The sequence below is a fragment of the Echeneis naucrates genome, chromosome 4, assembly GCF_900963305.1.
Source record: "Echeneis naucrates chromosome 4, fEcheNa1.1, whole genome shotgun sequence".
NCBI classification, from domain to species: domain Eukaryota; kingdom Metazoa; phylum Chordata; class Actinopteri; order Carangiformes; family Echeneidae; genus Echeneis; species Echeneis naucrates.
The window spans coordinates 16,563,123-16,579,014 of NC_042514.1; the positions used below are offsets into that span (position 1 = coordinate 16,563,123).

At 39.8% G+C, this 15,892-nt stretch overlaps 1 protein-coding gene across 1 annotated transcript in view; it reads right to left on the minus strand.

The window, feature by feature from the left end:
• The window catches only part of LOC115042136 (contactin-associated protein-like 4), a 94,369-nt gene that overhangs the window by 24,667 nt on the left and 53,810 nt on the right, over window positions 1–15,892 (minus strand). Inside the window, exons 10-14 of the mRNA XM_029500186.1 lie at window positions 14,091–14,262; window positions 7,791–7,897; window positions 3,752–3,871; window positions 3,395–3,595; window positions 1,519–1,681 (exon numbers count right to left, since the gene is read on the minus strand). Coding sequence (XP_029356046.1) covers window positions 1,519–1,681; window positions 3,395–3,595; window positions 3,752–3,871; window positions 7,791–7,897; window positions 14,091–14,262 — 763 coding nt within the window. The remainder of the gene's footprint in view (window positions 1–1,518; window positions 1,682–3,394; window positions 3,596–3,751; window positions 3,872–7,790; window positions 7,898–14,090; window positions 14,263–15,892) is intronic.

Here is a 15,892-nt window from a genome sequence, read left to right on the forward strand (position 1 = left end):
GAATTGTGGAACAGTTTTCTGAAGGAACGTAGGCTGGATGATTCATCTGCACATTTGCGATGCTCCATGGCGCCATGGTGTTTCAAATTCCTATTCCAACAAACCGCCTGCTTTGTTGCGGCAAATTTTTTTGTCAAAGAGTAAATCCAGAACTGTAGCCACGTACGGCACCGATGAATCTGATGTGATCGTGATGGCAAGAGAGGGACTTTTAAAATAGAGCCAGAGTCTCATAGATTTAGGAGTCGAGATAATAGAAATAGAGACCTTTGGCTATGCAGACGATAGTGGGACTGGTTACAAAATGAGGAAACGGGTCTCACTGCAGAATTGGTCACAGGATTGGGGAAGGTGACCCAAATACAGAATTGCTTACAGCACAGATAAAAGGATTTAAATACAGGATAGGGTAAAACATAAAGTGGAATGAATTGTCTGGGACATCTCATGACTCCATTCAGTCTGGTAAGGCAGTATATGATAGAAAAACACTGAAATATATTGATAATTTGTCACTTGAGCAGAAGCACAGATTCCACATAAATTGAAGAATTCCAGATGAAAGGTATTTCTCTATCTTTAAAAATCACAATACTGTGGTTACAGTACAATGATATGCTCTCTACCAGTTCAGGCATCAGGGTTTGTATTTTTCAATGGTACTTAGAATAAAACTGCTGGTGCATTTAAGATCTTTGTGAGCATTTGAGATGCCAATATTTACCAGATCTAATGTTTGTCATGTTCACCAAAACACCAAAAGTTGTGCTTTGTGAGGTCACTGTAACCTTTGGCCATCAGTCAATAATCTGTTCATCCTTGAGTCTTAATATGTGTATGCAAAATTTGAAGAAATGTCCTCAAGCTGTTAGTTAGATATTGTGTCTGCAAGAAGTGGATGAATGGAGAATCCAAAAACACAATGCCTCAAGGCACAGCTGTTGGCCACATAGAGACATTAAAAATACATGACAAACTCATGAAGGCGCTAAAGGAAAATCCACTGAGAATTCTAAATGCTTTTAGCAAATTTCATGACCATCCATCAAATAGAACAGGTCTCATCCAAATTGGTGGATGAAATTACCATCCCAAGAGGCTTCCAGGTATGTGGCTAAAAGTGTATTCTCTCTATATTTCTGTCTGAATCACCGCACCATAAACCACTGTGTGTGTGTGTGTGTGTGTGTGTATGTTATAAAAACAGATCCTTTCTGATTGGTTGGCAGCTCTGCGGGCTCTTTTTACTACACACATAAGAGCCCACTAAATTGTTCACTAATCCCTTTGGATTAGTAAACAATTTATTTAACATTAAAAAGAAGTTCTCAATGAATAATTAATATACATTAAAGAATATAATATAGCATATAGTCCCTTGATGAGGATTCATTTATGATTTTAAGTATTTAACTTATTCATAAAATATAATCTAATCATTAAATCATTAAATAATATCCCAAAAGACTTCCAAACTTCCTTCTAAACTGTGTTGATTTAAAGGCTTATATACATTACCACTCGTCATAGTCAGCATCACAGTTGCAAAAATAATTAGAATCCAGACAGCTGTCCTGTAGTCCACAGTGACACTGATGGCTACCCGGCTGAGCTCCGCCCCAGTAGGTCTGGACCTGACCACGGTCTGGACCCCCGACCCACCAGCTGAATGGAGCGCCCTCTGAAAAACACGTACACACCTTCATCTTTATTTTGCTTCAGGTACCACGTGAATTTTATAAAAGAGGTAAGACAATGAACCCCAGAAGATTCAACTAACTTCAAAATGGCAAATGTCTCTCACATAGAAGTGTGACTCAACTATGCTTTTTTGTGCATATGTTTATGTAGGTCTGTGCTTGGCCTGCATATCATACATTTGTGATGGGAAGTTTGGATCTTTTTACTGACTCAGGTCTCTTAATCTCATTCAGTAAAATAAAACCTTTTTTCAAGTCATTCGTTCATTTGAACCAGTGTGACTGGTAATGACTGAGTAATGACTAAACAAGCACGGCTGTCAAACACTGAAGAACAACATGGTTTGCTTAACTTGGTATATAATACAAAGGCTTGCTTTTGTTAAACTATGGAGCACCCTTTTGAGCCATAATCTACTGAAACTGAAATTACTGATTACTTAATTTGTTGGTAGGAGAGCGCTCCGCCTATCATTGAAAAATTCTCATTCTATGATGGATATTCACTTTAGCCTACCTGGTCACTGAAGACCCGTAGTGTATGAATTCATTCCAACGGAAAGGCAAATTAAACATCCATCCCATAGCTACATAGCTAACGTCAGATAGCTCTCCTCACCAGTAATAACAGCATTGGCCATGTTACTGCTGTAACCACGTGATTAATGAGCAAAAGACCCAGAAAGCCGAAGACCCGTAGTTATGAGTTATGAGAGTCAGCCAGGGCCTACATTGAGAATAAGCAGTGGTCATGTGAATGAGAGACTCAGACCCGAAGACCCATAGTTATGAGTCGTGAACGAATCAGTCACTCCTACACTGAGAAGGACAGCTGAAGGACCCATTCGTGAACAAATCTTAGCCTGTGGCGCGCATGCACGGACCAGGGATAAAAAAAAATTACTCACTGAGAGGACTTGTTACTCCTGAGTCATACAAAACATTAATTCAAAATGAACATATTGTTCATGAATGACACATCTCTATCATAGAGGACATAGAAAAGATCCTATTTTCCTTACTCCCACTGTCTGTCACCCAAAGCACCCATCACTGTGAGACTTCAACATAAACCAACACAGCTCTATAACTTCCCCGTCATGATTCCTACAGCCTTGCTGCCCTGCCTTGACCATGTGTCATTGCCGTTCCGCGATAAAATTGGGCAGATAATGGGCAGCAGCTCTCTCCACACTTCTTTCCCTTGCAGGAATCCCGATAAGTTAGTTTTATATGTGTGCACATTGGTGATGCACAGGCCAAAAAAAGATTGGCTACTGTTTTTAGAGCACTTTGAAACTCAAGGCTTCCTATTTCCTGATGAGGAGAGGACAGGGGCAAGAAGATGGTTAAGAAAAACAAACCAGAAACAAAAGCAACTGACTTCTACATGATAAATGAAATGATGCGATAAAAGTTAAGCTAATGCAGAAGATCAGGAGAAAATGTACCACAGAAAATGTAATAATGGTCTAGTTAGTAAAGTAAACAATTAAACAGCACTCCTCTCAGTTGCCAGATATAGATCGCTTGGACACTTAATTCTAACGTCACTCTTCCTCGCCACTTCAACAAAGACAAATACACTCCAGAGTTTTCAAAAGTGAAAATAAAACTTAAAACTCTAACTTTCCACCAAATTTTATCTCAGGAACTTAAGGCGATTAAAAAGAGCTCTTTCCTCCAGACTTCACCTGGAGCGTTGAGGAGCCGTGACCTCCTGCAGTGGTAGGACAGCTCCTGTTCACAGTGCTCCGATTGGCTGATGACAGCTGCTAACTGCTCCTCCTCTGAGGCGTAGTCAAAGTGAGCTGAATGTCGTGTGCTCTCAGGAGAGGAATGAACCCTGGTTAGCTCGGTGTTGTTGTGCTGGATCACCATCCATGCCGTGTCCTCTGGTGGGAAGACGAAGAGAAATGAAAGACAAGTGAAAATCAATTAAGCCAAAGTTTGCAAATCTGGAGATGACTGAATATGGGAGGCTGGAAGAAAGGAGTGAAGGGGGGTTTATCGGTGGTGCATATACACGTCAGAGTGTGTTGGTGGCTTACCTGTCATGTTACAGTAGACGAGCTGGGGTTTGATTGGTCCACTGCCATCAACATCTATGTAATAATGCCCTGATGTATTGCCTTTGTGTTTGTACGCTTCACATGACTGCTCATATGTTGCTGGGTGGGAAAACACAATGACAAAATACAGGACAAGAAAATCAACAGGATGTAATTTTGGCCACATTGGATGGGAAGGTGATTCTTATACTGTATCATCAAAATGAACAGTATCAAAACAACAATTTGTGTTGTATATAACAAATAAACATGGATGAGTGGAGTCTGTACGTGTGTGTGTGTGTGTGAGGTTAGGGGAGATCCAGTTTATTATACCACCCTGGCAGACAAAGATTAAATCAGTGCTTAGCAGTGTAATCAAAGCCACAATCTCTTTGATTCCTAATGCGACTCACCTAAAATGCTATAGGCAGTCTCAAAGTTGAAATCCATTTATGTGGAAAGAACAGTCTGCCTCAGGAATCCCTCCATCTCCTCGCCCGTTTACCGCCCTCTTCCTTCTGTCCTCAAACTTTGTTTTTCTCTCTCTGTGACTTATCTCCTTCGCATTTTTCTTTTTGTTTCATCTCTCTACTATCGCCTCTCCCCTCTCACTCTTGCCATTTGCTTCGATGATGCAGGAGAGGAGATTTTTTCTGCAGCTAATGACACCCTTTTCATTCCCGTTTAAATGTTCTGACCTGCTGTATGTGGCAACTGATTAAAACAAAAAACGTGCACATATTATTGCTTACATTATATGCATACATACATGGCTGTGTATTTATTATAAGTGCCATTATTATACCTTTCTTTTTTTTTTTTAACATTAATACATAGGGCCCAGCATAAATAACTCGAGAAAAAACGGCACACGTCCTTAAATCCTTAAAACTCTCTTAAAATTTTTTCATTAAAATCAAGTAATATTTTGCCAAAAAAGCTTCCAAATTAGTTTTAAAAATATAACCACTTTTAAGTACAAACGGGGGGTGTTACGAGTTGTGCCTCAGTCAGTAGGATGTTAGTGCCGACCATGTGAGGTTCACAGCTATAATAGCTCAGTTCGGGGATTGGGCGGTGATTGAGCTGCCGAAAATTCAAACTAAAATACCTGTTAGCATTGATAGACAGTTCAGTTTACCCTATTACATCCACTGGCTCACTTTTAGTTTATAAGTTAGATGCCATCTTGATGTTTTCAGTGTGGCTGTGCGCACCAATACTACAGCTGGTACAAGAGACGAATTTGGGAAACTGAAACACAAACAATAAGATTGCCGATATTTGATTCTACTGTTGTCCACAGGAGCCAGTCAATTAATAGTTAATTATCACAACAGCACCTTAGAAACTGAAAAAAAAAACAAACAAACAAACAAACAAACAAACAAAAAAAAAAAAAAAAAACTGCAGACCCTTACAGTGGGAAGCTATTGTTCAACAATTAATCATCTGTTACCAATCTTGTGTACATTTTTATAAATGTGCATTTTAATTTAATTAATTAATCAATTCATTTAATTTCATATTATACCACTTCATTGTGAACCAATCTTTATGCATATTGATACTAAAGTGTTTGATGATATTTGGGTCATTACTAACCATTCATTTTACTCTGAACCATCAGAACCATCAGAACCATTTTCATGAACCAATGCTTCATGAAAATGCTTGGCAGATGATTGGTTTATCCAATCTGTCTATCATGGCCTAACGTCAACCACTCAGCATTGGTTCAGTTATTTCACTGTCAGCGAGGCCAGTTGGGAAATCAAAGTCTATCTTACGATAAATAAAAGTCTTCAGTGCCTTTCTGTACCCTTCAGAATTTCTCATGTAGCATTTAGGTTCACTCTTTAGCTTTAGCTTCTTGCTATCATCACGTCAATGAAATGTCTGTCAGTGATTCCTGCTGATTCGTCCAAACTATTGTGGTTCGGCCAAAAACCAAGCCTGCCAAGATGGATTCTTTTTTCTTTTTAATCCATCTGCCTCATGAACTCAGGTTACTATAAAGAACCATGAAAAAATCCAGAGAGCTCTTTGAGACCCAATATGGATTATTTTCACAAAGATTTTTTTTTTTTTTTTGTCAGTTCTTAATTGCTTCTTTTTATGATTGTATGAATGAACTAGCTGGAAACCTCAGAATTTAAAATAAAAAAACATTGAAGAAGGAAGAAGTCTACACCATTTTCTCTGCTTGATGTTGGTTGTTTGATGAGAGAAGTGGAAGAAAACTGGGGCTTTCATGTACAACAGGATGCCATCCCTTTGTTCTCCCCTCACCAGATGGAGTGACACTTTATATGTGCAGTATGTATTACAATCCAGGCTATTTGGTTAAGAAGTGCCATATAAAATTTGATTCAAACTTATCCACAGTCTCTGAAGACATTCAGGTAATGTATAACCCTAAGTAAACAGCTATCATAGTTTTTTTAAGGCAGAATAAAACATGTTACTTAATTTGCACTTGAATTACCGGATGCAATTAGGAAGAAAATGTGGAAGTTAAGCATTCAGAGTTGCTTTAATCATTGTTCATTTTGCATTCTCCATGCAGTAGTTACAGCTGAGGAGAGAAATAGTCTCATATCTCAAAGCCACCCAGTCTCTATAGTCATTTAAAGCTGATTTCTTTCTCTTTAAATCAATGGTTGAAAAACAAATGTTTGTCCTTTGAGAAATGCAAGAAATCGTTTCCATGTTTTCATTATGCATTGCTTATTCTGCCAAAATTGCTCATCCTAGTTACAATTTCTACAAAGGAATTGTAATTTCTAAAAGTCATACAGTCTATGAGTGGCAGGTGTTTGATTTCAGCATGAGACATTGCCTCACTGCGTCCAGTGGCACGTGAATGAAAAGCAGCATTCTAGTTCCTTATTTACTGTCCACGCACACACACATGACCATACAAGCACACGCAATATGAGGCAGTAAGACCAAAGATAAGGGCCGGTTTTAGAAAACCAAATATAAAACCTTGTCAAGAATTTCTAATTTAATGGAAAATCTCATTTTCTCTACATAATGAAAAACCCATCAATCTGTTTAGTCTACTCCTGAATGAACACAATAAATAAATTAAATAAATAAATAAATCAATTTTTTAAACGGCCTAATCCCCAACCCAACCCCCCACCACCCCAAAAAAAAAAAGAAAAAAGACAAAGAAATTAACAGGTAGGGAACATGGGTCCCACTGCTATTAAAGTAGATGAAATAAAAACGTGTGTAGAATATTAACCATGTTCTCCAAAGGCGTTGGTAACACCAAACACCAAAACCTGTTCTAAAAAGATTTTCTTGTCTGCTAGAAACAGATAAATTGCTCACAGAAAGCAACCCAACAACTTGGCTGACAAAATCATGCACCTGGTTTAATAATAACAGCGGTGCAGTGATTTCGGTAATACATTTGTGAATTTGTCACTCAGAAAAATTTGGAAGGTGATTTATGTCAGCTATATTAGAGAAGTATGACTTGAAGTCATCGAACAGCAGCGGTCACTCCTCCACAGAGAGCTACCTTTGGTTTGTCACGCCCCCCAAAAAACAAAAACAAGGTGCTCATCTAAAAAAAACGGTTTCAAGGATGTCTGAAACGTTGGCTACTCTAGCAATGAAGGCGGGAAGTTTTCGACAGCTAAAAAGCTTGTGGCTAAGCTGAAAAAGACGCAAAGCCCCAAATACAAAATACGAGATGGACAAAGTTATCTCGCTCCAACCAACGTTCACATAGATTACAAGTCAGCACAATATTTAAAGAGGAAAAAATGCCTAGAAATACAAAACTGCATTACAGATTTATATTCCATTATTTTGTCTGCATCTTATTATTCTGACGTGGCAGGTAACACACAATTATAACGCCAATGAATGCAGTTCATTGGCTTTGCTCCTTTGAATGGTCTACATTCATAAATGCCAATTATAGTATGACTAATACCTGTGTTCTGTTAACTAATGATCAGAGAAACAACTAGAAACTTCAAGAGATTCCATGGCTGTGTGGTCAGGGCCTTACAGCTGTGGCAGGTGGCTCCTCTGTAGCCGCTGGTGGAGCAGTTGCAGTGGAAGGTGCTCCATGACTGAGTGCATCTCCCTCCATGCTCACAATGACTGGGGGAACACCTGGGAGACAGACGGAGACATACAGAGAGAGAAGTTTAACATCTGTTGAAAGTTCTCGTAGAAGTTTCTCAAGGATGTCAGTATAAAAAAGGGACCTTTTGAGCATTTTACTCTTCTGAGCAGGTGTGTAGGTGGCACCTGAATAACACCTGTCTCAAAACAACAAAGGAGGAGTTCCAGTCTTTTAAGAACATTTGAAAAAGCCTTTGTTTTCATGTCAAGTGAACAAAGGGGTGTGCTCAGAGACGTAGCAGCTTTGAAACCTCCCTTTGTTAGCGTTGCTAACTAACACTGCATCATCCAGAGACAAAACTCTTGAAAGCCCACCCAACATCTCTCTGAAAGAATAAAATCTAATCTTATTTATTTTCGTGTTTTGTTTTGCTTTAAATCAATATGTTGAACAGTATTTCTTCAACACGCAACTGACAGCAATATTTCTAAATGTTGTGAAATAAGCGACAGACTGAACATGCTCTGCTGTGATTTGGCATAACGCTAATAAAAATTTATTTGACCTGACTATTAGGCCAGCTAGTCCTTTGGATTACATTTCCCACAGGATGAGACTTTATTTGTGGGGCTACTGGAGGTGAGGGGAGGTTATTTATGGTTGGAAGAATACAGCATTTAAGAGTCAGCTGCAAAATAATAATTTAATTTATTGCATATTGAGCAAGTGTGTAGTAGCACAGCCAGAATGTACAAACAACCAGAAGCACTGCCTTAACAATGCAATTGTTGAGAGTTCTGAATACAGGGGAAACTATTTAAAATAAGTTTGAATATTGAGCATGAGCAGCAGGCCCAGCACACAAACTATGCCTTCAACCAGACTTCAGAATGAAGAGCAACAAAATATTTCTCTTTTAGTCACTACTTTAGCTCAATTGTAAGGGCAAGCGAGAAGAGTGGGTAGACAAATGTCTGTGCATGCACCCACTCAGCTGGATTCAAGTCCACTTTGTACTCATCCCCAATGTAGACTGAAAAAGTTGGGGAAATCCAACTTTTCTTGGCAAGAACCATCTGCAGCCACAGTAGGCAATGCTTTCCAGCAGCGTTGGAGGAGTTTTCTGTCATCTTCTCAACAGCCAGTCTGTTGTCAGCAGCCTGCAGCACCATGCAGCCTCAACCCAGAATACAGAAAGCGAAAATTACAAATACACCCGCCTGTGATGAACAGTGAACTGAAGTGTAGCCTGTATCAACAAATCTACTATTTATCTTTCCTTGGCTAAAAGTTTTCAAACTGCTGTCCTCTATAAATCTCCAGGGTCTCCTATAGCTTGACTAACGAATTGTAATGCAACGTGACAACATATTGCACCAGAGCTCAGATCAGAAGACTCCAGGATTAACTGAGAAAATAGACTTTGTCGCTTATCTAAAAGTTTCTAGTCTGGCGTGACAGTGTCTTATGACATAGCTTGGATCTCAGAGCTTGCATCCAATCATACTGGTTGCTCTTACAGCTTCTGGCTAAAGCAACGCAGCACAGCTCCTCCCTGGATTTGCACATTACTACCGGACAGGTAGACCAAGACGTCACGCAAAGACAAACAAAAATAACTGCTGTGTGCTGAAGAAATGATATGTATTTTTATCCCTTCTGTCTGCTCTGCTGCTGATAATGGAGCTGCCACATCTCTCACACTCTCTCACACTCTCACACACACACACACACACTAACAATTTGCGTGCCTGTGTCATTCCCAAACTCTGCCTATGTGTGTGTATGTGCATGGGTGTGTGTGAGTCACTGGTCACACAGCCACTAGACGTGTTGAGAAGTCTGGCAGACAGATAGATACACAGACAGTGACACACAACGAGGAGGGAGAACCTCTCAGTGACCCGCATTTCTTTTTATTTGTGTGTCTGTGTGTGCGTGCTTTGACAAGGTGTATTATTAAGTTGTCTGGAACCTGACAGAAGTAAAGAGGTCAGAACTACTGCCTTTTGACAGCTTCATCTGTCTTGCTTCAAAACATACAGTCACGCAGCACACTGAACTGAAACATCGCTGAGAGGTGGATGTCCTAAAGGTGTCTTTGTAAAAGTCCGTCAAAGTGCTCATCAGATCTTAAGAGCATTTAACCTTTTCACTGACACTTTTCTTCAGTTAAATTCTTGGGCTGTGTCAAGATTTCTGTATATTCCTAACTAATAATATGTGTGAGTGGTGTGCAGTAAGAGGGTGATCTTCATTCAACTATCAAAAGCCATGAACATTTTATACTCTTTGTTTTTGAGTCTTCTCTGATTTATACATTAAATAAAAAAAAAAAAATCTGAAAAGGATTAAAAATAATAATAATAATAATTGATTTTTCCACGTGGGCCCGAGCCAGGCAGTCAGGAATATTGCTGCACTTTCCCAGAAGTGGTTATAATGCACAAACTCCCCACGGTCCATACTATCCCTATTATTGTCTATTTTAGGAGTAAGTGTGATTACAGGCATGTCCTATAGTTTACTGACGACACTGCTCTTATCAGCCTGCTGTATGGCGAACTGCTCTATCGAGATATACGGGAACCGATTTCTGAGGTTAAATGTTCATAAGATCAAAGATAAGGAGAATGGATCTCAGGAAATCCACATTTAACCTTTCCAAATCTAATGGAAAGGTTAAGTGAGGTCTTTGAGTGCATTTTGGTCTTTTTGATTTTGACATTACAAAACAAGTATTGGTTGTCTACCATTGTTTAAGTAACAAGTAGAATAATTAGCACAAAACAGTTGTCCTAATCAGATGTACATGACAGACAAGTTTTGACAAAGACACTGTTGATTTTTGATCACTTGCCTCAGCCCGGATGTATTTTTATGACTATCTTATACAGCTAGAAATAAAACGCCCCTTTAAACTCTGAATGTACGGTGTTAGCTAGTGGCAGGACTTAAAGCCTAACACCCCTGTATCCACGAGCTGTGTCCTGTGGAAGCCCTCCTAAATCTACTGTCTTCAAGAAAACTTGGGTAGGACCTATCTCCCATTTATGGCTTTGCTAATCACCTGAAATAAACTAGGAGATGAAATACATTTCCCCCTCACTGCTAATTAATCCAGTTAGATGCACACACAGCGAATCTCTCAGCCTCCCCATTTAGGTGCAGCTCCCGTTTTAAGTGGCCAAGAATGGGAGTTTTTAATTCATAAATGGTCACTGCTGCCCTATTTTCAGTCCTAATTTTAAAAGCTGTCTCTTTTGCCACAGGGGTAGATTTTTTCAATTTTGTCTTTTCATTGCATGTTATAAAGAAGTGATTTAGCCATCCCTGAGAGATAGTTGAGATTCGGAAACTTATATAACTTTGCGTGGAGGGAAAAGTGGGTATGACAATACTTTTAAGCCGTGTCTGCATTGCTGTAATCTTAATGTATGTTGACGGTTAATGAATGCAATATTTTGCTGTCACCTTTTATTTATCTCACCAGTCTTGTTTTGGTTGTGATTTTGTATTTCATATGTAACTGTCTAGTTGCACACAAAAAGATGACATATGCATATTACAAAACCTATTTGCATATGAATGGACATCAAATGATGTTTATTCAAGGGTGATACCATTAAAAATCAGGAGCAATATTTGGAACTGAAATGTTGGCATGTTTTCAGCCCAATTGAAAACTTTGAGCCAAAGTTTACATAGTGAACACATTCACAAGCAACAAAGCCTTTCCTGACACAATCCTCCCGTTTCCTCCATCAATGCTTTAATTCCACGAAGAATATGCTCACAGAGCAGGTTAGCATGCAGGGATACTTTCATTTATGAAGCAACTAACTGGAACCACATTTAAGCTTCCTTACAATTAGCTGGAGAGAAACCACAGACCAGAAACCAGAAACAGCCCTCCTCCACACAGCCTCTGATTGGCAGCTGCAGGCTGATCTGAGAAAGCAGCTGACATTCCAACAGCACATTGCAACGACTTCACTCCATCCAGACATGATCATCACCTCAGAGGCTTCAAAACAACTGATCGTGTTGGAACTCACAGTGCCTTGGGAAGAGCGCACTGAGGAAACCAACGAGAAGAAACGTGCCAAGTAACAGGAACTACTGGAGGAGTGCTGGGGCAGAGGCTGGAAAACATTCTATGAGCCCGTAGAAGTTGGCTGTAGAGGATTAGCACGACGTTCTCTCTGCAAGGTCCTCACTCGGCTCAATCTGCCAGTGAGGCCGCAGAAAAAGCCACTGGGCAGCTTTGTTTGAAGAGGGCTGATCCGTGGGTAGCTGCTGCGACGCAAGTCATGACCTGATTAGCCCTGGCTGGGTCGCCTGGGTGAGAGTGTATGCTGTGAGATCCGAAACACCTTATGATCCCGGGTCACAACACTGATGATGCGTCCCAGCGCATCCTGGAGATGTTTCTTGAACAAAATACCCATATCAGTGCTTCACAAGTTCAGGGATTTCCAGTGGAGTAGCACCCACAATACAAAAACAAACACAAAATAAAAAATAAAATAAAACACAATAAAACTGGAGAGCACCATAGAAATAGATACCGTAACAATTGCGATGTTTGTGGTAACACTGAATGAAACTGTATCCTTTCAAAGAGAGACACCGAAGAAATTGGGAAATTTACCACATCACTGCACATGAATAGATTTATCAATACACAGCTAATCTGCAAAGTCAGTAGCTGATGAAATGGGCAACACGTCTGCAGATCTATCACTAAGTCAGAGCCAAAGTTCCTCTCCACACTGACAGCCTGTGAGAAGTTCCAGTTGGACTACAAATCTCCACAAGACAATATGAACAGAATCTGTTTGGTAGGTTGAATTTTTCATTTACTAGTTTTGTCCTGGATGTTGTGTCTTGTGCGTCTTTGTCTGTCTTTGTCTGTCTCCAACGGCTCTGATAACAGATGAGGAAGATGATATATTTAGTTTTTTCTTACTTGTCAACAACCCCAAAAGCAGCAATGTGTTAAGCTGAGCCAGTGAGAAAATATCAAATGGACTGTCTCTGACTCTCAGCCCTAAGCCCATTAGTTACTACTGTAGATATAAACATTTCAGGATGCATAGCCATTTTTCACAAGAGCTACATGATGCCCATATCATTCAAACAGGATTAAGCAAAGATTTGTTTGTGAGCGTTTGCAGAACACACTTTGGAAGTTACTAGTGAGTATTTACAGCAACATTCCCTGAGAGCAAATGGGAAAACATGTCACCGACTATAATAGTGTGGCTCAGTAATGTGCGAGTGTGTTGAAGTGTTACGAAGCAATCAAGTCATTGTAGTTTTTGATTTTTTAATTTGTTGGCAATATCCCTGAATAATTTTTGTCCCTTAAATCACAATTCGCTGGTCTGCATGCTTGTTGCTTTCAGCAAGAGTGACGAATGCCAAGTCTAATTAATGAGTCTTGTTGTGGTGTGGTGTTTTTCAGCTGACAAGGCCAGAGAGGTCACTTCAGTACATCAACACACTCTGCTCTCTATCTCTGCACTTGGATTTTCATATGATTTAAAGGCAGGCAACAACTAATGAAATTAAAATTTCCATCTGTGTATTTTATTGAGCCTGGCGAAAAGAGAAACTCTCTGTGGGCAATGCATTCAGAATATGAATGTGCGGTCCAAACCAAGAGTGAAATGCAAATCCATCACAAGCCAACTATTTATTCCTACCACAGTTTTCATAAATCCTGTAATGCCTGTGCATTGTTGGGGTTCAAAATGATTTTTGCAAAGTAGATAAAGTTCACACAAAGAGTACAGAAGTTTATATTCTTCTATAAGCACTTTGCAAAAGATCACTGTGCAGTCACTCAGAAAGTAAAGTGGAGGCTGATGTCGATTATAGAAGGGTTCATGCAATTTATAGTTAGGGCTAAATGAATCAGAATTAGGTTGTGCGTGCGTGCATTGTCTTGGTTGCCATCAAAGCTGTCAACCTGTCAAGGGAAGTGTTACATCCCAGGAGAAGCTATGTCCTTCTCTTCTCGACAAAAATGGAATGTTCAAGGCTAGAAAATATCAGTTCACTCAAAGGTCAAAATATAATAAATTCAAATAAAAAGTGAGATTTTTTTCCCTCCCCAACAGGTGTCAAAACATGTGCATATGTAGCATCACATTCAGACACCCATATGATGTGTGGGGCCCAAGGTAACAGCAGTAAAGAAAATGTATTCTGACGGTATTTTGGGAGACTAACCTGTCAATGATGCCGCACATATCAATCTGCAAGTGGCTGTAGTTTCCCAGCAGCCTTTGCTGCACCTTAATCAGGTCCACGGTTTGGCCATCCAGAGTCAGAAGACGCACACAGCCCTGGAACATGTTGAAGGGGTTCCTGCACTCCTGACTGCTCTGCTGGACAGGACAACCTGAGGGGGCGAAATGAATGACAGTCAGCTTGACTCAACTTTGTTTATATTCTGTTTTATTTGCGTCATTGAAAAACGTGGAAATAAACGAGCTCATGTTAACCCTAACTTTGATTGATTCTCAGACAACCAAAAAAAAAACAAAACAAAAAGACAAAAAAACATTCTCCCATAAACCCAACGTTTCCATCAAAAATATTTTCATAATAAAAGTATAAAAAATTATTTTGTTTTGAACTGAGTCACAGGCAAACCACTTATTTTACATTTATATCATTGGAATATAAACCAGTATTTTGTTGGAACACATTCAACAGTTATTGGGGTTAAAATGATGATGGATGATGAAAACTAATTGCGAATGTGTTGTTTTACGGGCAGCACGGCTGCATAGTGGTTAGTGCTGCTGCCTCACAAGGGTTTCCCCCGGGCACTCCGATTTCCTCCCACCTTCCAAAGACATCATGTTTGGGCTAACTGGTGACTCTAAGTTGTTCGTCCGAGCATGAAGGTATACCCCGCTCTCACTCAATGTGAGCTGAGACTGACGACAACCACCTGCAAACTGAAAAGCGGTAGGAGATGACTGAATGAATGAATTAATGCCATATTTTAATCTTCTCCCCATTAGAAATAGAGCTCACATATTTTAATGGTATGCTAAATTTAAGTTAAAACTGGGTATGATTTATATTTAATAACAGCATTACACAGTTGATATGGTGGTTGGAGATGTTCTTTGTAAGAAGATTATCAGGTGAGGACAAGTGTAGCACATGTGTAACCACTTCAGTTCATGTGTAAGGGGATCAAGTTAAATATTAGTCTAAAATTTTGCTGTGATCTATGACAGGTGTTATCTCTATCAGTGAGGTGTTGAAAGTTAGCAGTGTTCGGTGAAAGTGTGGCATCCTCCCTGGCCGGCAGACTGTGAAAAACACTGAATGTTTTTCATCTCAGACGACCTATAAATCTATGGCAAAAAGTGACTTTTGGCACAGAACGAGAGACTGCAAACCAACATACGTACAGCCAACTGCCACCTTCGCCAGTGAAACAGCTTAGCTCTTAAACAGAAGTTTGGAGCAGATATGATGCTTCCTCAAGATGGCAACCTGCTGCCCAACAGAGGAGATCAGGCATGGCGCAAACGCCTTGGTAAGAGAGGTGGCCAATAACCTGATGGTCACTCCAACTGATCCTGGAGAAACTTTCAGAGGAAAAGTTGATTCTAAGTGTCATATCCGGTTGTTCCCCAAACACAAACCTTAAAATGGAGGCTGAACGGTTTTAATTTTGCTTTCAACAGGCCAGAGAATCTTTTTACCCCTCACACAGTCTGAGAGTGTTTTAGGTTCTATTTTTGCACACTCATAGAGGCTGTTGTGCACTCGGGAATCTCAATTTAACAGATATGACACTTGTCTTCTACAGATTTGTGCACAATCCTGTCTGTTAGCTCTGCAGACAATATTTCATTGTGCAGGCTGTCACGTGGAAAAACATAAAGTGATGCAGGATGAGGACCCAAATGCAGGAGCCAGAAACCAGGTAGGTGACGATAAGGAACTTTTTTTAATCTGAACTAAAATTACAACCTAAACTGAACGAGAAAGCACGGACAGAATCT